This window comes from Podarcis tiliguerta, assembly GCF_965153285.1.
Source record: "Podarcis tiliguerta genome assembly, chromosome: 2".
NCBI lineage: Eukaryota > Metazoa > Chordata > Lepidosauria > Squamata > Lacertidae > Podarcis > Podarcis tiliguerta.
The window spans coordinates 21199540-21224845 of NC_139535.1; the positions used below are offsets into that span (position 1 = coordinate 21199540).

Below are 25306 nucleotides of genomic sequence, written 5' to 3' on the forward strand. Positions count from 1 at the left end.
TCCTTTGTGTATTTAGAAACATTGACACGTTGCTTGATTGTAACCGAACGAAACCTCGCAGCAGCTTACAAAAATAATAAAATTATAGGCAAATTTTCAAATCAGATGTGGCGTCCTCTCAACTCTGAAAAGGTGTAGGATCCACAACAGTCAATTTTGTCTGCCACATATTCGCACACTCTCTCGGAAGCCAGAGATTTCCCTTGACTGTAGCAGGCCGCCTCACCTAGCTTAGGTGAAAGCAGGCACTTTTTTTAGACAGCTAATACAATTCTAGCGGCATTTTATTGTTTTCAATTCACCTGTGGCAGTAAGCCAGTTCAGGCCCGCCTGTTGCCCATCCCATTTTGGCCGCCATCTTCGAGAGGTGAACAGACTTCCTGACAGCGTCTTCGTATCTTTCATTCTGGCTCATGAAGTACTGGTTTTCTAGGCTGAACACCGGATCACTCTGGATCATGGCTTCTGCAGAGTAGACAACGATCCTTTAAGCAGGCCGAGGCACAGGAATCACACACAGGAAAACCAAGCTGCAATTACACTCATTCACTACGAGATTTACAGAAGAAAATGCAGTTCTGGCAGTGAAGCATGTATAGCAGGCTTCCTCAACCTCAGCCCTCCAGATGTTTTTGGCCTACAACTCCCATGATCCCTAGCTAGCAGGACCAGTGGTCAGGGATGATGGGAATTGTAGTCTCAAAACATCTGGAGGGCCGAGGTTGAGGAAGCCTGATCTATAGCATTTTACAATGCAGCAGAAAGCTCCATGATGGGAAGTTTTGCTTCTGCACATGAGTTTGACAAACTGTTCTGAGCTGAAGCATTCCGTGCTCACCCACCCTAGAATGTTCGGTTCATATTGAGTTCATGAAACATTGTACCTTGTCCTGTTCTTAATGCATGGTTGACCACATCTATGAAGGCGATGGTTATGCCCTTTTAAGTTTCCCCACATCAATCATTAGTAATAGTTAATAGGGAGGTTTTCATACCTGTCCAACTCTGTGTTCCTTTCCCAACCTTTAATCTATTGATGATTAATGTCTATATGCTACCCTTGCATATGATTTGAAACAAGCACATACGTGGCAATGCTGTAATATTCAATAAAAGGGACTCTCTGAGACATGCCTGAGAGATGCCTCCCGTTTGACACTTGTCACTCGTCTGTCGTTTATTTCAACCCAACATCTCCAGGCCATTCACATTAGCCTAAGGTACTTCTTCACAAAATCGCTGAGTCGGGGGTGACCCAAAAGAGGCCATCTTAGTCCAGCCTGCTGACAACTTGTATGAAATCCACCATCATTTAATACATACAAGTAGATGGGGGACAGACTGCTGCCAGCATGTTAATTCCAGCGCTTAAAAGCTTGTGCTAGCTGTTCATACATTACTGGACCAGGTTCAAGGTTCTTGCACAACCACTGTTTTAGCTTTTGCACAAACTTAATCAGGATGAATGTGCAACGAACAAGTCATTCTGGAAGAGCCTCTTTAAAATCAATCATCTCACCAGTCCAGTTTCTGAAGACTGCAAAAAATACAATTGGTTTGGCTACGCCTTTTGTTGCAAACCAAATTATCCAGCTCCAAAAATTGTTTTTAAGCGCTGCGAAGGAGGATACACCGAAAGGCAAACGATGCATAGTTGGGGAAGCATTTAAAATAGCGTATCGTCAACGTTAAAAATAACACAAATACCGGTACTTATTTCCATGTGGACGACTTACCCACTGTCCTCCGCATCTGTGTCTTTTCAGCACCTCCATCCAGGATATTGGTCAGTCGTTCAACACTGAAGGAGGCCGTTTTTCTTTCAATGTCAAGGTCAGGGTTCACAATTTGTCTAGTGGAATTCTGGATGTTTTTATTTGCATTCCACGATGCCATTCTAAACGTTGGTGGAATGCTGAAGAGACAGAGGAAATTAGTTACTGAGCATTTGCAGAAGTCTTATAATGAAGTTGTGGGGTTTTATATTCTTGTCTGCAGAACTGATGCTTCTTTAAGACGGCCCTTGAACGGCTATCAACACAGCCCCATGTGCACTTTACATCTGAGTAAATGTGCACAGGATTGCGCTCTGTGAGCACACCTTTCAATCAATTGGCACCACCTTGAGAATATGCTAATCTGGGAAGAGCCTGCTCATAATTATAATCATGGGTAGGCAAACTAAGGCCCGGGGGGTTGGATCCGGCCCAATCGCCTTCTCAATCCGGCCTGCGGACGGTCCGGGAATTGGTGTGTTTTTACATAAGTAGAATGTGTCCTTTTATTTAAAATACATCTCTGGGGTATTTGTGGGGCCTGCCTGGTGTTTTTATATGAGTGGAATGTGTGCTTTTATTTAAAATGCATCTCGGGTATTTGTGGGGCATAGGAATTCATTCATTCCCCCCCCAAAAAATACAGTCCGCCCCCCACCTGGTCTGAGGGACAGTGGACTAGCCCCCTGCTGAAAAAGTTTGCTGACCCCTGTTTATAATCATAGAATCATAGAATCATAGAATCATAGAGTTGGAAGAGACCACAAGGGTCATCGAGTCCAACCCCCTGCCAAGCAGGAAACACCATCAGAGCACTCCTGACATATGGTTGTCAAGCCTCTGCTTAAAGACCTCCAAAGAAGGAGACTCCACCACACTCCTTGGCAGCAAATTCCACTGTCGAACAGCTCTTACTGTCAGGAAGTTCTTCCTAATGTTTAGGTGGAATCTTCTTTCTTGTAGTTTGGATCCATTGCTCCGTGTCCGCTTCTCTGGAGCAGCAGAAAACAACCTTTCTCCCTCCTCTATGTGACATCCTTTTATATATTTGAACATGGCTATCATATCACCCCTTAACCTCCTCTTCTCCAGGCTAAACATGCCCAGCTCCCTTAGCCGTTCCTCATAAGGCATCGTTTCCAGGCCTTTGACCATTTTGGTTGCCCTCCTCTGGACACGTTCCAGTTTGTCAGTGTCCTTCTTGAACTGTGGTGCCCAGAACTGGACACAGTACTCCAGGTGAGGTCTGACCAGAGCAGAATACAGTGGCACTATAACTTCCCTTGATCTAGATGCTATACTCCTATTGATGCAGCCCAGAATTGCATTGGCTTTTTTAGCTGCCGCGTCACACTGTTGGCTCATGTCAAGTTTGTGGTCAACCAACACTCCTAGATCCTTTTCACATGTACTGCTCTCAAGCCAGGTGTCACCCATCTTGTATTTGTGCCTAATCATTGGCTGAAACACTGAGATCCATTGAACGTGTGCCCAACTGCAGAAATCACCAATGAGCTACTGGCCACTAGGTTTGAAAGGGGACTGGAAAAATTCATGGGTACTAGCAGCTGTTAGTTATGAAGTTTATTATGTTTTAATATTCTGTTGGGAGTTGCACAGAGTGGTTGGGGAAACCCAGCCAAGTGGGCGGGGTATAAATAATAAAATTGTTGTTGTTGTTGTTGATAATAATAATAATAATAATAATAATAATAATATTCTTATTATTAAATATGCCACCACTGGGATCATAGGCCTCCATGGCTCTCATTACCATTTGCAGGAGAATAACGGAACTCAAAGATCCAACAACTGCTACCAGGTGCAAAACAGTGGCAAGGAGAGAGAGACTTGAGTACCACGGTGCCTCTGAGCATATGTTCAGCCCAGGAATTTGTTTTCAGAACCGGAACTGATTTTCCAGTCCTCTCACACACAAAAAATGATTGCTGGTCCACAACCTTCATTTCATCAACCTTTTTTTTGGGGGGGGGGGAGATTTTTGCTGTTGCAGCTATTAAACAATTGGCAGTCAGAATCCTTGCTGATCTATTGCAAGTCAAAGATCTGCCAGTAGATCACAATCTACTTTCTGCAAACCCTATTTTAAGCTGTTGTGAATTAATTGTTCCTGGGGGCTGGGGACATCTGTCCTCTTTATGAAGCCAAGTGTACTTACTTTGCCTCCCTCCCCCGCCCCCATTTCCTTGGCACGGTGCATTAAACCTCTGCTTTGTACCTAAGGACACAGGAGCTATTGCAAAACTTCAAAGTTTGTGCTGATCGCAGCTGTAGATCTCACACTGTACCCTCTTGCACAACAAATTCAATGCCTGTGCTTGCACATCCCAAGGTACGTGTTTTTCCTTCTGCGCACGCCGAACACGGGTTAAACATTTTCAAAGCTGCGAATTATTATTTTGCAATAGTAAGCCTTTCCTTAAAATCGCACTTTCTGTAAAGCTGATAGGGGAATTTCCCTACCTCTGATCTCAAAAGAAACGTCTCAGACAGGAACAACCCGGGCGATATCCAGCGAAGACCCTCGTGGTACCTTTAAAGTTGAACAAATTTATACTGTATAGGCATGCTTGGACTAAATCGCCCTCCATCAGATGCATGCAACGTCATCCCGAGTTGCAGGTGTGGGTTTTTGAGCGTTGCTGGGTTGTAAAAACAGGGAGGCAGGGAGGAAATGTCGTGCGGAAAAGCACAGGCGGTGATAACTGTGTGGCCGTTCACGCTCACCATCAGAAATTAATAGAACGGTAGAGTTGGAGGGGGGACCCTGGCGGTCATCTAGTCCAGCCCCCTGCAATGCACGCATCTCAACTAAAGCACCCGTGACAGATGCTTAAAAACCTCTTGCTTAAAAATCTCCTGTGAAACCTCTGCTGTTTCCGACGGGCAAAGTGAACTCAGCCGGGAGAGTCTACCGAAAAGTTAAAGTCCCACCGAATTCGGGGGGGAGGGGTGGGGTGTGGGGATTTAACTCCCGGGAAAGTGAGTCGAGCTCCAGCCAGCTTCCCCTCATAGCTGTCAACTTTTCTTGCGAGGAATCCTACTGGGAAAAAGGGAATTTCCCTTTTTAAAAAAAGGAATTTTTGACAGCTCTGCCCCCCCCCCACACGTGGGTCGTGCAAAGTGACTTACCGCCCTTCGCAAAGGGGAACCCTCGCAAGGCTATTTCCTACTAATCCGAGCGGCGGACGGAAAGACTTCCACTGCCGAGCGCCTTGCTAAGTTTGAATGCCCTTTTTTCTCCTTCTTTGCATATGCGCGTCTATGGTGTTTTCTCCCCCGACTCTATCGTACTGGCTGAGCGGACAGACGCGTGTCGCCACCGCCTTCTCCTGGCCGGAATGCCGAGCTGCTCCCGGGAACAGAGGAAGAACGCCAAGAAAGCTCTCTCTCTCTTTTTTTGGCCTTCTCAGATCAGAGGGGTTGTCTCTGTTAACAGGATCAGAGTTCATCCTCATGTAGCAGATGATGAAATCAAGGCTTTAGGCTTAACTCCATCCTCTCCTAAACGCCCTCAACCAAGCAGTGCTGGATTTATGTATAATAATAATAATAATAATAATAATAATAATAATAATAATAATATATTTATACCCCTCCCATCTGGATGGGTTTCCCCAGCCAATCTGGGCGGCTTCCAACAGAATATTAAAATACAATAGTCTGTCAAACATTAAAAGCTTCCCTAAGCAGGGCTGCCTTCAGATGTCTTCTAAAAGTCTAGTAGTTGTTCTTCTCTTTGACAGCTGGTGGGAGGGCGTTCCATAGGGCGGGTGCCACTACCGAGAAGGCCCTCTGCCTGGTTCCCTGTAACTTGGCTTCTCACAGTGAGAGAACCGGCAGAAGGCCCTCGGAGCTGGACCTCAGTATAAGCTAAACAAGCTATTTCTTAGGGCCCCACTCTCTTGGGGGGCCCCAAAACAATTAAAGGGGGAAAAAACAGGATGTACATTTCCAAAATATAAGATAAAAAACAAATAAGATAAAACCTACATACAACAACAGTGTTTTGTGTTGTGTAGGCTCCTATGATATAAGTAACGGGCCTAGCCTGCTCCCTAAAATATCACTGGTTTGCTCATTTCTATATATAGGGTGCCTATATATAGAAATTCTGCATGGACTGGTTGCAGGGCATCATGTGCAAATGGCTTTAGATACCTGTTAGGTCCATAAATTACCATATAGCATATATCCAACACTAAAAACAGCGACAATTTGTTGTTGACAAAGGACAGCTGAACATACAAAGGGCCACATTACCTTCAGTAGCTTAGGGCCTCATCAAACCTAAATCTGGCCCTGGCTCTCACCCAAGGGCCACGTGTTGAGATGTCTGGACTAGATGTCCCTCAAGGGACCCTTCCAACTACAATTTTATATTTTTTTAAATATTAAGAATACTGTACGAATAATAAGAATAAGAATAATTTATTATTTATACCATGTCCATCTGGCTGGGTTTCTCCAGCCACTCTGGGTGGCTCCCAACAGAATATTAAAAATACGAAAAAACATCAGACATTAAGAACTTTCATCACCTCCACTATTTATTATTATTATTATTATTATTATTATTATTATTATTATTCACACCCCACCTTTCCACTGCAAAATTGGTGCTCAGGGCAGCTTGCAGCAGTTTTTTAAAAAGCAAAGCAAAACTTTTCCCTATATTGGAATGAGTACCATCAGGGTGACTCACGAGATGCAGAAGGTAATGTAAAGACTCACAGAGAAAGGCACATTCGATGAAATTCGTGGTTTCCATTTATTTCATATATAAAAAGAGGCAAAAGGATCCTCATTGCACCTGAGGCACAAGAAGGTTTCTGGAGAGGATTTGTGAATTTGTGATTTGCTTATGCACAACCATGGATGCATTATTGCACCAAATTAAGCTGTGCCATTGCCGTCGTAATCTGCAGACTGGACTCTAGTTCTGTTTTCCTGTTAAACCCCTTTTTATTGAAAAACCAATATTGGGGGGGAAACACATTTTTTTTAAAAAAAATTAAAAATTACGTGTTACTGAAGAGTTTCTTTTTAAATCCACCTGCTGTTGGATTCATCCGCGTGTGTTTTTAAAAAGTGGTTTTTATTGGGTTTGTGTGTGTGTTTGGATTCATTTGTTCTCTGCTCACTTCAAAAGACGAGAGGGTGATGTTCCTTGGGGTTTTAAGTTGCACTGGGAAAACAATAAGGCATCAACAGCGGTGCAAAACATATACCTCAGCAGCTGGAGTATGTGAAATTGCGCCTTAGGCTATTGTCCTTGGGGAAAAGACTATATAGCTCAGTGGTAAATCACATGTTTTTCACAGAACTGCCCTGCCGCCGCCCCAAATCAATTCCTTGCTTCTTCGAGTTGGGCTGGAAACAGATTGGCCAGATTTTTCTTTTAAAAGGGCCAGGGATCTTTCACCAGTTAATAGGTGCAGAATAGGAGTGGGGAACCCTTTTCACCCTGAGGGGAGGCAATGTCTGGAGGGACATATGAGCAGGGCCAGAATCAAAATATTTCCTTCAAAGGCTGGACAAGGTTACATTTAAGATCCCTTCCAACTCTAGGATTGATCAACATGAGCAGGTAAACTATTTGGACTGTTCCGCAATTGCATCCCACCAGAATCTTGGAAGAACTAGGCCTTCAAGGATTATAGAATGGGCACCAGGCAAATATGCTTGCAGAGGGCATTCTGCAATAAGAGAAAGCACTGTCCTTTAGTGGCCTTCCATCTCATATCTGAAATGCAGATGATGATGATAATAATAATAATAATAATTGTAATAATAATAATTGTAATAATTTTATTATTTATACCCCATCCATCTGGCTAGGTTTCCCCAGCCACTCTGGGCGGCTCCCAACAGAACACTAAGAACAGAATAAAACTTCAAACATTAAAAACTTCCCTAAGCAGGGCTGCCTTCAGATGTCCTCTAAAAGTCAGATAGTTGTTTATTTCCTTGACATTTGATGGGAGGGTGTTCCACAGAGCGGGCGCCACCACCGAGAAGGCCCTCTGCCTGGTTCCCTGTAACCTCACTTCTTGCAGGTGTTGTAAACAAAAATTGCCCTTTTCCTTTATGGGGTATCCAAGAGCCCATATAGAGTCCTTACATAGGTTCCCTATTGGTAGGAGAAAATAACAGAGGCCAACCAGAGAATATTGAGAAGCAAAGGAGCTAGTAAGCTTGATCTTTATTGATCTGTTGCAACAGGGTGCTCCCCTCACCCGCAGGAGAGGAGGAGGAACCCAGAACAATGGCACGCAAGGGCTTATAAAGACTTTTGAAATTGACACCCTGTAGATCAAAACCACCCCCGGAAACATCATACATACATCAAAGAAGGGGTGTAAGCTAAGACCACCCCTCAGATCCATCGCACCTACATCACAGAAAAGGCGGTCTAAAATAGAAATTTGAATGTTGTTTTTCTCCTGTCATTGTTTATCTCCTATCTGGCAGGTTACTTGATTGGATTGCCTGGGGAGCCCGGCCATTCTTTTGTAGTGATAAATACTTATTTCCTGGGCCAGGTCACAGGCTCACACCCTATTCATATCTTAAATGTGCCCTTAAGACAGGATTTGTGAGGAAAGAGACAATGGGAGGTTTCCCACTTTGACCTTGCAGAGAAAACATTTGGTCAGTTTAGGAATCAAAATGGTTCCAGGTCGGTCTTCCTGTGCTGATCTATGTACTTGCTTGGTTGGTACTCTTATCAACATTACCATATATCTTAGATTTCAAAATTCCTATCACACAGGGAGGGAACCGCCAGAAGCCCCTCAGAGCTGGACCTCAGTGTCTGGGCTTAACAACCAGCATATGCCTGGGATCAGATGGGAATTGCTTATGCAATCCCCACCATTGCATCCCCATGTTAGGAAAAAGATGCACCGCTGAATTTTTTGCCTGTTGTGCAGTTGTTCCAGAGACCCAGCTCGGGCAGAGAGGGGTTAAAGAAAGGTTGCAACAGTTTGGCCTTTGGGCATGTGACTGCTTTATCAGCCCGGAAACTGGAACAGCAGCAGGGGGCTGAAGTTCCTTAACAGCGTGGAGGTTTATTGCTGGGTAGCTCAGTTGGAAGAACTTAATCTCAGGGTCGTGGGTTCAAGCATTGCAGAGGGTTGGACTAGATGACCCTCAGGATCCCTTCCAACCCTACAATTCTCTGATTCAGTTTCACATTGATATACCTGCCACATTTTCTTCTCAAGGAGCTCAAGGTGGCATACATGGTTCTTCTGCTCCTCATCTTTCCGCAGGGCCTGTAAGACAGAGCTGTTCCACCAGGCCTTTGGTCAGGGCGCAGCCTGACCCCCTCCTCTGGCAATCTGCACAGAATCTTGCATAATGGTTGCCATCAATTTGATTTTAATTAATTTTATAATGAAAGGTTTTTAGAATGTTGGATTGTTTTGATTGTTGTTAGCCGCCCTGAGCCCAGCTCAGGGCGGAGGGCGGGGTATAAATAAAATTTATTATTATTATTATTATTATTATTATTATTATTATTATTATTATTTCATCCTCGCAACAACTGGGTGAGGTAGGTTAGGCTGAGAGAGGTATGTATGGCCCAACATCACCTGGTGATCTTCATAGCTGTGTGGGGATTCAAACCCAGGTTTCCCAACACTCTAATCATTACACCACACTGGCTGACAAAGGAAGGCCGACAAACACTGCAAATTCCTGCTAGTTTCCCTAAGACCGGTTTATACAAATTTGATGGGGTTAGGGTTTCGCAAGGCCTTCGTTTCCCCTTAGGCACAGTTTCAACGCAGAGGGAAGGGAAACATTACTCCTTTCTTGAGACAATTTTTTTCTACACGGGTAATCTAACCCACTTCATAAGAAGGCAAAGGATTGATACTGTTTTATAACTGGATTTGGATGAAACAAATGCCCTTTAATTATCAGGCTCAGCAAGGACAGAAAGTGTGGTTAATAGTTTCTGAACTCTGCCCACAGCACCGTAACTTTCACCTGTTAAAAACCTGCTATAAAATCTTTATGAACCAGCTTAAATGGAAGTTGCTTCTGGCAAGTGGTTTCCAAACTCCCCCCATCAGGACCACTTGAAGATCGCTAAGGGTCTTGCTAGACCACTTAGCGATTCTTCTGCCTGCTGTAGCCACTATAATGCACTGTGCTAGTTGCCGCATGATTTTTAATGGCATTTTTACTGCTTCTTTTATTATTTCTTGCATTTCATTGTAGAATTCAAATTGCAATACAATGTAAGAAATAAAAGAAGCAATAAAAACGCAGTTAAAAACCAATAGACATATTTAATGCGACGGATGTGCCGTCAACCTGCCTTCAACCGCAAATCAGGAAACATGCTGCAAACCACCTAAATGAAGTTCACTGGCCAATAATCAATAATCAGCATCTGTGGATTTTCTTGGGTGTGTGTTGTGCTGGGGAAAGATCAAACTTCAGTGGCAGAGCACATGCTGCAATACCCAGCTTTTCCAGCAAAAAACAAGAACAGATCAGGCAGCAGTTGATGGGAGAGACCTCTGCCTGAGACTCCACAGAGTTGCTGCCAGCCCTGGTGGGAAATACTGGGTTAGATGCAGAAATCGTCTGACGTGGACCGTATGTTTAAAACACCGTGATGCCCTACTACTTTAATATCCCCCTCCTCCTCCACCATCGCCACCTTAATGCTGAGATTAAGGTAAATCCTTTATTGCGTTTTCTGCAAGGATTGTCCAGGTGTTTCTCAGATTAGTCTTAAGACATTCCACCTCTCCACCCTCTTAAGCTGGTTGCAGGAATTGCAGTTTCCCAAGCAAAATGACACTTCACTTCTGAGTTACGCAGGCCACATGTATCGGGGCATCTGTAGCAACACTCAACTTCCCCGGCCATCGGCCATGCTCGCCGGAGCAGGTGGGAGGTGTGGTTCACCGACATCTGGAGGGCCAAAGTTTCTCCATACCTGTACCGGGGATGAATTTACATGCGTATTTTGGAGCAAGGGTCGGAAGCCTGCCACCCTTGGAATACTGATGGACTACAATGCCCATCATCCATGCTCACTGGCCACACTGGCAATAGGACAGTAGCCCGACAACATATGTAGGCCCGCAGGTTTCTCAACCCTGAGCTAGAGTAAACTTTGTGCTACTTCTTCTCAGAATATTGTATAAAAGCACCCCCCAGTGGTGAAATTATGTTTCTGAGCCTGCAGTAGGTAGATACTGGATGTAAGTAGACATATTTATTAGTATATTCTGCGCCATTTTTGAGCACGGTGCTTTGCAGTGTACCAGAGGAGCAGAGGGAAAATGACTGGGTTGAGAGTTAATTAAAAAAAAGATTTGATGGGGGGGGGCAGGGTGCACCCTAACACTTTGGGAATCTTTCTTTCTCTTTTTTGGTATTATTCTCTATGGCATGGGTTATAAACCACTTTGAGGTGTTTGTTTGTTTTACAATCAAGCAGTGTATAAATTTTAGGTAAAGGTAAAGGAACCTCTGACCATTAGGTCCAGTCGTGGCCGACTCTGGGGTTGCGGCGCTCATCTCGCTTTACTGGCCCAGGGAGCCAGCGTACAGCCTCCGGGTCATGTGGCCAGCATGACTAAGCTGCTTCTGGCGAAGCAGAGCAGCGCATGGAAACCCTGTTTACCTTCCCACTGGAGCGATACCTATTTATCTACTTGCACTCTGATGTGCTTTTGAACTTCTAGGTTGGCAGGAGCAGGGACCGAGCAACGGGAGCTCACCCTGTTGCAGGGATTCGAACCGCTGACCTTCTGTTCAGCAAGCCCTAGGCTCTGTGGTTTAACCCACAGCGCCACCCGGAAACAATAAAACAACAAATAGGGGAGCAGCTTTCTTGTATTGTTGTCTATGACAGATTTCCAAATGTGAATGTAGGTCCAAAGAATAAGGGTATTTTTGGGTCTAGTCAAGAAGTTAGGACAGGGAAGTTAAGAGAGCTGGGAATTGTGTGCATGTGTGAACTGGTGGTCGGGCGGGAAATTATAGTTCATTGAGATTAGTGCAGTGAATATATATATATATATATATATATATATATATATAGTTACTCAGTCCCTTTGAGTTAATGGGATCTGCTTGTCAAATAAATGAAACATCCCAGTACCATTGTAAAGTTGAGGGGGTGGTAGGAGCAAACTGACAACTGAAGTAAGGATGAGCCTTTCAGAAGGAAGGGAGTCATGTCTGAACATATGCACAACTCAGGTAAGTTATGTGTCTGTGTCTGTTTCTCAGACTCATTCAACAGGGTGGAAATATTGTAGGGCTATTTTATCACTATTGCAGCAGAGCTAGCCTAAACACCAGCTAGTGCCACAAAGTGTAAATAGAAGGTGGGAGAATCTTGTGGGTTTTTTTTAGCCAATCCAGACACAGAGAGAGAGCAGGAAATCCTGACAAGGGGAATACTTTCAATTTTTCAATTTAAGAGCTTCTCTGTGTGGAGGAGATTTGCACACAGAATCTGGCGACCATCCAGGTCGTACTCAGAAATAAATGGGTCTATTTTATCCAACCCACAGCTTTATGGGCTTTTCAAGGGAGGTGGTTCAAAGTTGATTTAAGTAGCTTTAAAAGGGAGGGGAGGTTTAAAAGTCCACCCGACAGCTCCCGGAGTCCTTTACTGATAAAAGTTGGCAGATATTTTCAAAGGTTGAGCCTTTTTATCAGGGTAATTTGATCATTAGAGCTCCTACTCACTCAGCAGAGACTCAGCTGAGACTTGACCCGGCGCCATCTTGTTCCTGAATCTAACTCGAGGAATACTTTTGTCCATTATTGATCCTGGCTCCTACTTTTGGAAGATGGCTCCCAGTTCTGGACCAGATTTGTCTATGCCTGTAAATTATATATAATGGGATTTAAATTCCTCCCCCCTTAGAAAATGATAGGTTATGTCTGGCAGCATCATAGCTGTCAACAGATTTGAAAATAAGGGATCAGCAGCCAAAATAAGGGATTTTAGACAACCAGCTGAAATACGAAGTTAAAAGGGACCAGATAATTTGGGAGAGCAGCGCCGCTTTTTAGCCCTTCGTTTCCAGAGGTTGCTGCTCAAGACACCAGCTGATGAAACACTGCAATTAAATAACTACAAGCAGCAACCACTTTTCGTGCAAAACGAAGTCCAAGCTACGAAGATGCTGCTGCAGTTCTGTATCTTTTCTCTCGTGCTCCATCTGCAGCTCTCAGTTCCATCAGGCGGGACGGGAGGAAGGGGGGGGGAATAGCGCCTGAAGTAAACCCGTAGATCAGACCATCTATGCTCTTCTACCACTACAAATCTATGGGAGAAGCGCTTGCAGTCCTTCCTCAGCTTTCCCCCTCTATGGTTAGCCCTTGGAACACCTGCCCGCGCCTGTGCCTGTGCCTCCGCCTCCTCCTCCTCTCTCTGATCTGCTTTCTCTATGGTTGCCCTCGCTCTCCTCTCAAGGCTCCTCATCAATTCATAGGCCGTGCCAGGCTGCCCATCTCATTTGGGTCCTTCGGCAGCGCAGCCGCAGTACAGCCTAGCGGGAGCGGCGGTGATGGGCAGAGGGGAGGCCCCAGGCAGAGACGCTCAGTTCGGCGGCCGCGAGGACGGTGGCGGCGGAAGGGCCCGAGGCTCCTGCCAGTCCCGGTGGGGAGGGGCTCCTGGGGGCCGAGGCTGGTGAGAGGAGGCTGGAGGGGGGCGGGCCGGGCAGCCAAGCAACACAGTTGGAGCCTCCCTCCTCCCTGGCTGGCTGGCAGGGAGGGAGGGGAGCTGCTTCCTTTGAAACCTAGGAAATTTAAGGGACATCATCAATAAGGGACAGCAGCAGGACACGGCGCTGGGATAAGGGAGTTTCCCACCAAATAAAGGACGGTTGACAGCTATGGGCAGCATCGACCTCACTATGTGGGAATCCCTTGCAGACGACCGCAGTGCCTAGAGACAGACAGCCAGGACGTTTATCCATAGCCTTGACCAAGGTAGGAATGACTTCTGGGAGGAGTGCAGAGAGAAGAAATGCCATGGTGCAGCTGCAGTAGCGCAACCAGAAACCTTCATCTGCCCTAGCTGCAACAAAACATGTCTCTCCCTTATTGATCTTTATAGCCACAGCAGATGTTGCAACCTTCCAACAGTTCAACTCATCCCTCCATGGTCTCCCGAGACAGATGGATGCCAACCAATGTGTTTAGTGGTTTAAACATTTTTGTCAGGCTCAGTCTAGACCAAAGCCTTGTGCAACTTCACACTGAAGCGCTGCGAATGTAACTATACTTGTATTAACTGTTACGTATTGAAGTTTTCACCCTGTAGATAGTTTTCACTCAGGTCCACATATGCAAATAAGGAACTGAAAGTGACGTTCAGTGATTGGATAGTTACAGAAAGTGGTTACTGTTGCATCGTAGTAGAGCTCTATATAAGCAGGCTGGCTGAACCCTTCAGCTCAGTTCTGTTCTGGCCTGTGAATAAACAAGAGCTGTTTGAAGAATCGCTGTGTCGTCTGATATGCTCACCCACAAGTTAACATTAACTGCAGGTGCACTTGCTATAGCCAAACACTAGAAGACAGCAGACCCGAAGCAGTTCTGGCAGCAGTGACACTAGAACTTGTCCTTGGTGCAAGAGTGCAAAACAAACCATGATCCTGGGTTTGGATGCTGTGCTAAACTAGCTTCCTCGTGGTTCATTTACATGCTCAGGTGAAGGTGGGTTGAAGTGGGAGGGCTTGGGCTGTGGGCATCGATATGCAACTCGTACACAGGGCAGGCTTGCCTGGGGATGTCGAAACCTCTTTGATCCAGGGCAGGCTTTGCTTTTGTCTTCTTTGCCAACACAAGGTGTTCTAAGGATAATTGGCATCCTTGCCAAATGGCTGTTATGAAATGAGGACAGATTGAGCAAGGATCGCCAACGCTCTCAGGTATTCATGGGACCCCATTAATTAAGTATCTCAGCCACAGGGTGAATACAGTGGTACCTCGGGTTACATAGGATTCAGGTTACATACACTTCAGGTTACAGACTCCGCTAACCCAGAAACATTGCTTCAGGTTAAGAACTTTGCTTCAGGATGAGAACAGAAAGAGTGCTCCATTAATGAAGCTCCATTAGCTAAAGTGGTGCTTCAGGTTAAGAACAGTTTCAGGTTAAGTATGGACCTCCGGAACGAATTAAGTACTTAACCCGAGGTACCACTGTATTGTGAACAACGAACGGGTGAGACACATCAAAGGATTTTCCCTCCCAAAATTAATAATGGGGAAGTGAATTAGCTTAATCTCGCGATCTTATTCTCCTTTTGAGATTCTGCATCGTTCAAAGATTCTAAATATCATCACCATCATTATTAATGCATTTGTATCCTATCTGGCTTCTGAAAAGCAAGGTGGAAGCGTTCATGAGGTCCCCAGGCACTCTTTTATCCAGACGTTGGCCAAATCCAGACCTGCTGTTTCGTTACAGACAGCTGGCTGCATTATACATCCTTGGATTGTGTAGTACTCTAATAGATTTCATGATTTCCACCGAGCGACTTGGAAATAGCGAAGGTGGCATTGCTTTGTGAATTCTTTGCAGGGCTGGGGCCTTGGAAGTAGCTCCACAATGTTGCTGACCGGAACCTGACCCATAAGTGACTAGAGGCTAATATACCTGACCAGAGTAATGAGGGCAGCTGTTTGCTTGGGTTTAGCATCTTTCCAGCAACAGTATATGGGTTCCCTCGAGGAATGATCTTTGGGCTCAAGCTCAAGCTACATTAGTAAAAGAAAAAGAAGTTATAAATGTGTTTTAACATCAGGTGGTGGTGTAGAGCTGAAATAAGAACGCTATGAAATTTTCCATTGCGAGCTTTAAAATGGTTTTCTCTAGAGCATTTTTTTTAAAAAAGAGCTGTGTAGATGCAGCCACTTTTCTGCCTCGCACACACACAAACAGAAAGGGAATTAGACAAAGGCTGCTTTTACACCACACATTGAAAGCCACTTTCCGAGCACAATTCAAAGTGTTGGTGCTGACCTTTAAAGCCCTAAACGGCCTCGGTCCAGAATACCTGAAGGAGCATCTCCACCCCCATCGTTCTGTTCGGACACTGAAGTCCAGTGCCGAGGGCCTTCCGGCGGTTCCCTCGCTGCAAGAAGCCAAGTTACAGGGAGCCAGGCAGAGGGTCTTCTTGGTAGTGGCACCCGCCCTGTGGAACACCCTCCCAATAGATGTCAAAGAGAAAAACAACTACCAGACTTTTAGAAGGCATCTGAAGGCAGCCCTGTTTAGGGAAGCTTTTAATGTTTAATAGACTATTGTATTTTAATATTCTGTTGGAAGCCGCCCAGAGTGGCTGGGGAATAATTAACAACAACAACAACTTTAAAAATTTGTGGCTTTTCCGCACAGAATTCTGGGAGCTGTAGTTTGTTAAGCTGCCCTTGGTTAGAGTTGGTTAGAAGCCCCTCTTTCCCTCACAGAGGCTACAGTTCTCAGATTTCCTCTTGAAGATGCATTGATTGATTACACTCCGGTAATTGTAGCTCTGTGAGGGGCACAGGGGCCCTGCTGCATAGAAACTAGCCAACTATATGAAGATAAAAGCTACATTTTTGCTCTGTCCACTTTCTTCTCTGTTTGTGTCCACCGCCAGCAGAACATTGCCCAGAAAGGAATGTGGTTCCTGGTCTCCTTCTCTATGCTTTCTTTCTTCCTAGATGGGTCCTGGGAGGAGATCCCAGTGTGCAACTCTTAATTTAAAGGAGGTCACCTGGGGGGAAGACCACAAAAGTGGAAGCACCTGCCTTGATTAAGCCTGAAGTTGTAGATTTAAAAGATCACCCATTCCTTAGAAAAACGAAATCAGTTTATTTTGGCTGCCGGCTGTTTTGATTCATAGAATATCTAGCAAAATATACAATTACTCATCAATTCAGGTTTTGTTCTGGTTTTTTTTCTTGATAAAATGTTCTCTCCCCAAGAAAGCAATGGTGGCAGTTAAGTTGTTAATATGAACGTGTGCAATAATATACATGCAGCAGGTGCACAGATATCACTATGTTTATATAGCACAGTATACCTAAGTAGGGTACAGAATGAGTTTCTTTGGGGTAAAAATAAGAATATGTGCTTTCGAGGAAAAGTAACAGACATTTTGGGAAGCACAATTTCCGGTACCTCTGTATAGGCTGAATTATGACTCATATAGTACAAGATCCCTAGGAGCTGTTAAAACACTACCCAAGAAAGATCTCTGCATAGCGTTCAGATGTGGTGCCCCTGGCTTGTTCCAGAACATTTGGAATGGCGAGCCCCAGTGTTTATACACGCAAATTCCTAATATCTACCAGGAGGTTGTATTATGGATTAATTGGTACCAAGCCAAGCCTTCCTGTGTGAAGGCACTTTGAGGCTGTCTTTGAACCAACTTCTCATTACTATTCTAATTTTTTTCCGTGGGGGAAATATTTCTCAACTTTTGTTTCTTGCTTTAAGAAGAATTCCCCACCCAATTCACGTTGTACCACTGAGGGGGAAAGGAACTACGATCTGTCAGCTGGAAGGGACCTACTTTTTTAAAACAAAGAAATAAAGATAAGGGAATTACTTTTATGTGCACTAGAACTGCTCCTTCTTCATGCAGTGCAGTTAAGCCATGAAGCTCCCTCACACGGGAGTCAGCAACAGCCACTAACTCAGAAGCTTTTAATAGAGGATCCAGCAGATTCGTGGTGAAGGCTACAAGCCACAATAGCTATCTGTCTCCACGGTCTGAGGCAGTACGGCTCCTGAAAGTCTGTGGCGGGGAAACCACGGGAGAAGAGAGCACTCTTGAACTCGGGTCCTGCCTAAGGCATCTGATTGGCCACTGTGAGAACAGGGCGCTGGACTAGTTAGGGCAGGCATGGCCAAACTTGGCCCTCCAGCTGTTTGGGGACTACAACTCCCATCATCCCTAGCTAACAGGACCAATGGTCAGGGATGATGGGAATTGTAGTCCCCAAACAGCTGGAGGGCCAAGTTTGGCCATGCCTGAGTTAGGCCATTGACCTGAGTCCACACACAAGCCTCTGTGTGGCCCTATCACCCTCTCTATGCAGCTGATGTGATTCTTATTAGGCCACCACTTCCCGTCTCTCTGAGACCGCCATTTTCTTCCTCCATATACTGAAAGCAACGCATTTGTAGGCATGGTTGCTTATTCCTTCCACACAGCTCCTAAAGGCCCCTTCTGGAATACGATCCCTGCTCCCCATGTCAGAGCACGAGGGTTGAGAAGTTTTTGCATCCGACCGCATGATATAACCCGGGCCTCCTCTTTCCGTAGTAACATGTTAAGTTGCAGAAAGAAACGCCAGTGCTATTTTACGACTGAATCTAAGAAAGGACCAATACATCCTCATAGACACTAAGAGACACCACATGCTTCCACCACCATCTCAGCGGTGCAATACATAGGAGGCTTGCCTTATCGTGAGTCAGACCATTGGCTTGTCACTCAGTACTGTCTACACAGGCCAGCCGTGGCTTTCTGAGGTTTCAAGTGGGGGTTTTGACCTGGGAGCCTGTCACGAACTTCAAGTGAAGTACAGAAACTCACACGCTTATTGACATGGGGGGGTGGGTGTTGCTTCGACACAGCAGAAAGTGACAAAAGCGTAGCTGAGTGAGCTCTAGCGGTTAGCTGGCGCTGATAGCCTCTTCCCTTTTTCGTTTCTTTCGTTTTTGGCCCCGTTCTCTGGGTTTCCAACAAGCTACTCCAAAGATTAGCTTGACTGAGCCTGAAATTTATTACAACCATTAGTTTCTGCTGCTGAGCATCTTGAAGCCCTGGCATTGATATCGCGGCCTAGTCTTCATAGACCATCGCCCACACGTTGCATCTCCAAGGTTTAAGCCCAGAGCTAACAAGGGATGGAATAGGGCATCAACATTGCCTGTTTACTCGAGAGGAAGGCTCAGGGCCATTATTATTACTCCCCACCCAAGCGCTTCTACTAGCATAGCATCACAAACTTTCCCAGCCCCCCACACACCGATGTTATTCCTTCCTAGATGTACAGCAAAAGCCCATGTTTGGGAGTTTCTACCGGAGCAAGCGTTAATAAACAGTAAGCAGCCCCAAAGACGTAACTGTGAATGTCCACCATATAAGAAGATGTCAGCATGTAGGTATTCAAGCGAGCAGAGAAGGTCCTCCTCTTCCATTCTGGTCTCAGCTGCTCCCATCTGCTAGGCGACCTTCTCCGCCCCAGTTAGTGTTGATGTCCTCCTCAGGTTCTCTTTTACTTTAATAAACTCTGGCTCATTTTCTTCTTGCTTCTCTTGCTCCCTCTCCAACTGATGGGAGAAGAAAGGAAGGATATATACGTGAATAAACTGTGTATGTGTTTGTGTGTTGAGAGGGGGGGGAGGGGAGGGAGACCTCAGGCTGGGATGGTGGAAATGCAGCTCTCCATGTCTCTCCATCAGGCCCCCAGCTCTCTCTCTATTATTATCTATTTAAAGATATTTTAATCCCGCTCTTCATCCAAAAAAGATTTGCAGAGCAGCATACCTTAAAAAGCAGAGACATCACTTTGCTGACAAAGGTCCGTATAGTTAAAGCTATGGTTTTCCCAGTAGTGAGGTATGGAAGTGAGAGCTGGACCATAAAGAAGGCTGATCGCTGAAGAATTGATGCTTTTGAACTATGGTGCTGGAGGAGACTCTTGAGAGTCCCATGGACTGCAAGAAGATCAAACCTATCCATTCTGAAGGAAATCAGCCCTGAGTGCTCACTGGAAGGACAGACCCTGATGGTGGGAAACATTGAGGGAACAAGGAGAAGGGGACAGCAGAGGATGAGATGGTTGGACAGTGTTCTCGAAGCTACCAACATGAGTTTGACCAAACTGCGGGCAGTGGAAGACAGGAGTGCCTGGTGTGCTCTGGTCCATGGGGTCACTGTACAAGCAGGCTACATTCCAGTCGGAGGTTTCTACAAACAGGAGGTTCATTGGTGGGGAGTGGGGGATGGCTTTGCAGGGGTGGCCCTCCTTGCCAGCCTATGCCAAAACAATCCCCTTCTCTGATTTGAGAAAGACAGGATGTAGAATGGGAAGGAAGGCTGATTAGCAGCACGAACCTCCTTGGAATGTTGCCACACTTCTAGCGGAGGAAACATAGGAAGTCTCATACGGAATCAGACCCATTGGTCCACCTTGCTTAGTACGGTATACGCTCACTGGCAGACCCTCTCCAGCCTAGGGGTCAGACTAGGGTCTCTCTCTGCCCTACCTGGAGATGCCAGGGACTGACCATTGGACCTTCTGCAAGTATAGCAGATGCTAAGTTACGGGGAGAATGCATTTTGATCTCCTCCCATTCAAAGTCCTGCTGTTGCACCACCTACACTCCCCCCCCCCCCCTTTTTCTAATGAAAGGCAGCTGCTAAAAGCTTTAAGTGGAGGGGAAAAAGGGATGCTCGGATCATGTATTTTGCCTGTCTAGCAAATAGCTTTAATCGCAAATAAGCCAGAATAATTAGGAAATTGCTGAAATCAGGTTGAGTTGAGACAATAGTAATTAATAATCATAATAATCAGGAGGCTTTAAAATAAAATAAAAGGAGTTAAGAACTCTTAATTAAATGCTTGAGGAGGAGAGTATTTCGTTTAAATTGTATTGGGGTATGTGTTGTTTTTTTAAAAAAACAACAACAAAAAAATAAAAGAGCTTAATTAGAGCAGATTTCCAGCTAAGCTCACGCTACGCGTTTTCCAAGCCATGGAACATCCAATAAGCGATGTCTGCAATTACCAGCTAGCGTGAGAGAAGGGAGCAGCCTTGTGTTAATGAAAACAAGAAGGATGAACGTGGCAACATGTTGATAATTGTGCCTTCAAGAGATGTGTGCGGCGCTCTGCCGAAAATTTAATTAAGATCTCTATCCGGTAAGAGTGCAACGCGCAATGTTTTGGTTGCCTTCCCTGTTTCGCCAGGCTGGTTTAAAGATTTTGAAATCCTGAACTGGTGTTTACAAGCTTAGAGCTCTCAGTGACTTCAAGGGGATTGAAGGGCTTGTAAGTGGTGTTAAAATCTGGGGATTAAAGCCAGGATAGAAAAACAGCTGCTCTGCTGCCGGGGCAGGAGGCTTAGGCGGCCTGGTGGCTGCAATCCCATTACGGACGGCAGAACCTGGATCGAAAGGGTTTATCCAGATCATCAGGTGAAAGCTTGAGGCATATTCCTGTGAGTCCTGAGCAAAGGTAAATTGCACGATGTCAAGTCAAGGACTGGGGAGTAGGGGTTTGGCCCTTTGCCAATGAAGGCCAGTTGCTCCAGTGAACGGGGCCCCTGCCACACCAACCCCAGACTGCCCTCTCTGTCAGTCTTCTTACTTACAAAGTAGCAGAAGGCATGACCTTTCTGCTTAGACCTTCCTCTTGCTTAGTCTCAGCAAAGGCACAAAACTAGAATTAGCTGGGTCTGCTTGCCATTGGCTCCGACAACAAGATTTGCAGACTGAACTTCACAGGTGATAACGCTGATCTTCCCATGCCACGAAAAGTGTCACCTGGCAAACTCATTGGTTGTTATCCTACTGTTGGTTGGGAGTCTGGGCTGCTCCCCTTGCTTTTGCAAAAGGGGCTGGCGTGCATCCCAGCACAACAACAAGGCAAAGAGCTGAGTGCTAGGTGCTTGTTTAAGAATAAAAATGGATTCGATTGGTGGCAAAGCACAGTTCAATCTTGGCAGCCCGTTCAGTTAAAGTGTGGGTTAAGGAGGATACAAAGAAGCCACCTTAAGCTCCTTGGAGGAAAAAGTGAGGTACAAATATAATAATAAAGCCAATAAAAATTAACAATAATAGTAATAATAATAGTAATAATAATTTATTATTTATACCCCACCCATCTGGCTGGGTTTCCCCAGCCACTCTGGGCGGCTTCCAACCAAACATTAAAAACAATACAGTAAAATTGTTGTTTATTGCCTTGACACCTGCTGGGAGGGCGTTCCACAGGGCAGGTGCCACTACCGAGAAGGCCCTCTGCCTGGTTCCCTGTAACCTCACTTCTCTGATCTAATTCTGCGGTTCACAATCTGGGTGGTATAAGCCTCCAGGGGGCAGGCAGTGGGATTAGGTAGTGGGGTGCTAAGAATCAAAGGCATGGCAGGGGGGCACTGGAGGTGCAAATGACTGAATCATCCATTTTTTGTTGAATCAGTTAAACTAAATCGTTTTAAGTGGATACTGCATAAATTCTCACTTATTTGTTACTGATTTAAATTCTTCTTGTGTAAGCCTTTTCCTGAGCGGGTCATGCAGACTGCTGTTCTGAGTAGCACTTCTTGTAGGGTTGGGGCCACTGGGGATGAGTTTATGGAACAAAGGGGGTGGTGGACCAAAAATGTTCGGGAGCCACCGATCTAATCGATCGTTTGATGAGTGGGGAGGGAGACATGGGTTGGCTGCATGCCTCTGTGTGTCTTGTGTGGGCATGCATGTGAGAAGGTGGCACAATCGCACCCACTTTTGGCCACACTCACTGCTGGCCTGGGGTGCCCAGAGGGATGGCTAAGGATGGATACAGCCCTCTAGTCACAAAACATTAGTCGCTGATGGCTTACCTGCTCTGGTATGAAGCTCAACAGCAGCACTTGCACATAAAAACCCACAGATCCTTCCCCTAACCTACCAATGCAGAGTTGTTTGTGAAAAGACTGAAGAGCGCCATGTGATTGTTTAGAGTAAGTACAGGGTGCACTTCTGATGCGGTTTATTGCAGCAAGACTTCAGAGCTGCGTCCTACCTGGTCCAGCTTCTGTTGCCTCTTCAGGAGCTCTTGCTCGAAGGGAGATTTCAACTTCTTCGCCTCTTCCTCTTCTTTCCTCTGCCTGATCAGCTGGTTCCGCCGCCGATGCTCCAGAACTCGCTGCAGTTCTGGTTTGCTCTCGACTCCCAAGCCTCTGTGAAACGAGGAGGGGAAAGGGGCAGGTGAATTAAGGCTGAGCTGCCAAGTGCAAATGGTTGCATTCTGGAGGGAAACAAACAGGGCAACCCTGCTCAAAAGTAATCCCCAGAATTCAATGGTGCTTACTACAAGAAAAGTGGGCAAAGAATCGCATCCTTGTGTTGCAATCCTACACATGTCTACTGATAAGAAGGACATCGCATTGAGTTCAATGGGACTTACTCCCAGGTAGGTGTGTAAAGGACTGCCAGTTGAAGTTAAATCCTTCGAAGACAGAGGTCCTTTGGCTGGCTTGGGACGATATGGGATTGGGGGGGCAACTCCCATCTCTTGTGGGGGCGCAATTAGTGCCAGCACCGTCCGTTAAAAGTTTGGGTGTAATCCTCGACACCTCCCTTTCCATGGAGGCGCAGATTGCAGCTGTAACAAAGGCGGCATTTTTTCATCTCCGCCAAGCTAAGCAGTTGGCTCCTTACCTCTCTCGCCCTGACCTAGCCACTGTGATCCACGCAATGGTCACCTCCAGACTGGATTATTGTAACTCTACGTGGGGCTGCCCTTGAGACTGACCCAGAAACTCCATTGGGTGCAGAATGCTGCAGCGAAACTCCTTACGGAGTCCTCGCTGCAAGATCACATTCACCCGGTGCTATACCAGCTGCACTGGCTCCCAGTGGAGTACAGGATCAGGTTTAAGGTGCTGGTTTTAACCTTTAAAGCCCTATACAGCCTAGGACCCTCGTACCTACGGGACCGCCTCTCCTGGTATGTCCCACAGAGGAATTTACGGTCATCAAACAAAAACATCTTGGAGGTCCCAGGCCACAGAAAGGTTAGGCTGGCCTCAACCCGAGCCAGGGCTTTTTCGGCTGTGGCTCCGATCTGGTGGAACACTCTGTCACAAGAGACTAGGGCCCTGCGGGACTTGACATCTTTCTGCAGGGCCTGCAAGACAGAGCTGTTCCACCAGGCCTTTGGCCAGGGCACAGCCTGACCCCCTCCTTTGGCAATCCTCACAGAACTCTAGCCCAATTGGTTGCCATTAATCTGATTTGAATTAATTTTATAATTAATTTCAGTTTCAGGTCAAGAACGGACCTCCAGAACGAATTAAGTTCTTTACCCGAGATACCACTGTACTGTTTTGTGGATTGTAAGCACTTTGTGAACTTTATAATATGACTTTTCTCGGGGTTGGGCTGTTATCTATTTTTTTAACGTTGTTTTGTTAATGTTTTATAGGAGGTGGTCACTTTATTGATGACTTGGTAATTTGTATATCATCTGTGTTGCAACTGCGACGTTCTGCTATGTTGTTATTTATCATATATAAGCCGCTTTGTGACTCATGAGAGTAAAAAGCAGCATAGAAATATAAGAAATGAATGAATGGGAAAAGGAAAGTTACAGACTCCTGGAGGTCCCACTTCATGACAATGGAAAATATTTGAGAATACTGTATTTGATCAGTGAGGCAACTTTATGTATGACAAATCATGCATCAGCGCAAAAGCTTTATCCAAAATTATCCCCTGCCCCACTACTCTCTGTGATCAACTGGGTGTACCCTTAAAATTGTATGGAAAAAGTGTAAAAAGAAATGTTTTAATTAAGCATGACATTTCCAAGTTTGACCAACTTAAAAAAATAATAATAAATCTCAGCCACTTTACCATCTACCAGCAGGGGGAGTAATTCAACCAATAATCTTACACCAGAATACCTCTGGCAGTTTTTGCTGCAAATAGTTCCTGCACCAATTGATCTGAGAGTCAGTGCGGTGTTGTGGTTAAGAGCGGTATATTTGTAATCTGGGGAACCGGGTTCGCGTCTCCACTCCTCCACATGCAGCTGCTGGGTGACCTTGGGCCAGTCACACTTCTCTGAAGTCTCTCAAAGACTTCAAAGGAAGGGAAAGGAGAATGTTAGCCGCTTTGAGACTCCTGAAGGGGAGTGAAAGGCGGGATATCAAATCCAAACTCTTCTTCTTCTTCTTCTTCTTCTTCTTCTTCTTCTTCTTCTTCTTCTTCTTAAGTTCAGTACTGTAAGCAGTGGCCACTGCCCTTCATACTGACTTGAGCAAAGTTGGGTCAGGATTCAATGGCTGTTAATGTGGCATAAGAGTGCTATAACTGCATGGTGCGGATGTGTGGCCTTAGTCAGTGTGGTGTGTTTGAATGGGTTTTTTGCTCTAATGCTACTGTTTACATTCTTTGACCTTTTGGTCACCCTGCTCAGATGACGTCTCTTGAAGCTTATCAAGATCTTGACTGTTTTTAACAACAACAACAACAACAACAACAACAACAACAAACATCAAATGTAAAGTATTTCACTTGGGCAAAAAAAATGAGAGGCACAAATACAAGATGGGCGACACCTGGCTTGAGAGCAGTACGTGTGAAAAGGATCTAGGAGTCTTGGTTGACCACAAACTTGACATGAGCCAACAGTGTGACGCGGCAGCTAAAAAAGCCAATGCAATTCTGGGCTGCATCAATAGGAGTATAGCATCTAGATCAAGGGAAGTAATAGTGCCACTGTATTCTGCTCTGGTC

The 25306-nt window shown here is 45.5% G+C and overlaps 2 protein-coding genes and 1 long non-coding RNA gene across 8 annotated transcripts in view; 1 reads left to right on the top strand and 2 right to left on the bottom strand.

Moving 5' to 3' along the window:
- Positions 1 to 5207, bottom strand: part of ACOX2 (acyl-CoA oxidase 2) — a 29201-nt gene extending 23994 nt beyond the window's left edge. Inside the window, exons 1-4 of one of the 3 annotated variants that reach the window (XM_083425382.1) lie at positions 4929 to 5207; positions 4260 to 4329; positions 1737 to 1915; positions 303 to 465 (exon numbers count right to left, since the gene is read on the bottom strand). In XM_083425382.1, the coding sequence (XP_083281508.1) occupies positions 303 to 465; positions 1737 to 1896 (323 nt within the window). In that variant the 5' untranslated portion in view covers positions 1897 to 1915; positions 4260 to 4329; positions 4929 to 5207. The remainder of the gene's footprint in view (positions 1 to 302; positions 466 to 1736; positions 1916 to 4259; positions 4330 to 4928) is intronic. The other 2 variants (XM_083425383.1, XM_083425384.1) reach the window with 2 other exon arrangements.
- A 7379-nt stretch (positions 5208 to 12586) lies between these two features.
- LOC310671210 overlaps positions 12587 to 25306 on the top strand; it is a 64722-nt gene continuing 52002 nt past the window's right edge. Inside the window, exon 1 of the long non-coding RNA XR_014507898.1 lies at positions 12587 to 14118. This is a non-coding gene — a long non-coding RNA (uncharacterized lncRNA). The remainder of the gene's footprint in view (positions 14119 to 25306) is intronic.
- Positions 16637 to 25306, bottom strand: part of FAM107A (family with sequence similarity 107 member A) — a 35733-nt gene continuing 27063 nt past the window's right edge. Inside the window, exons 3-5 of one of the 4 annotated variants that reach the window (XR_014507650.1) lie at positions 22587 to 22743; positions 17851 to 19128; positions 16637 to 17714 (exon numbers count right to left, since the gene is read on the bottom strand). Coding sequence is in view for 1 of the 4 variants with exons in the window: in XM_083426825.1 (XP_083282951.1) it covers positions 19021 to 19128; positions 22587 to 22743 (265 nt within the window). In the remaining 3 variants the exon portion in view is untranslated. Of the gene's footprint in view, positions 19129 to 22586; positions 22744 to 25306 lie in introns of all 4 variants that reach the window. The other 3 variants (XR_014507651.1, XR_014507652.1, XM_083426825.1) reach the window with 3 other exon arrangements.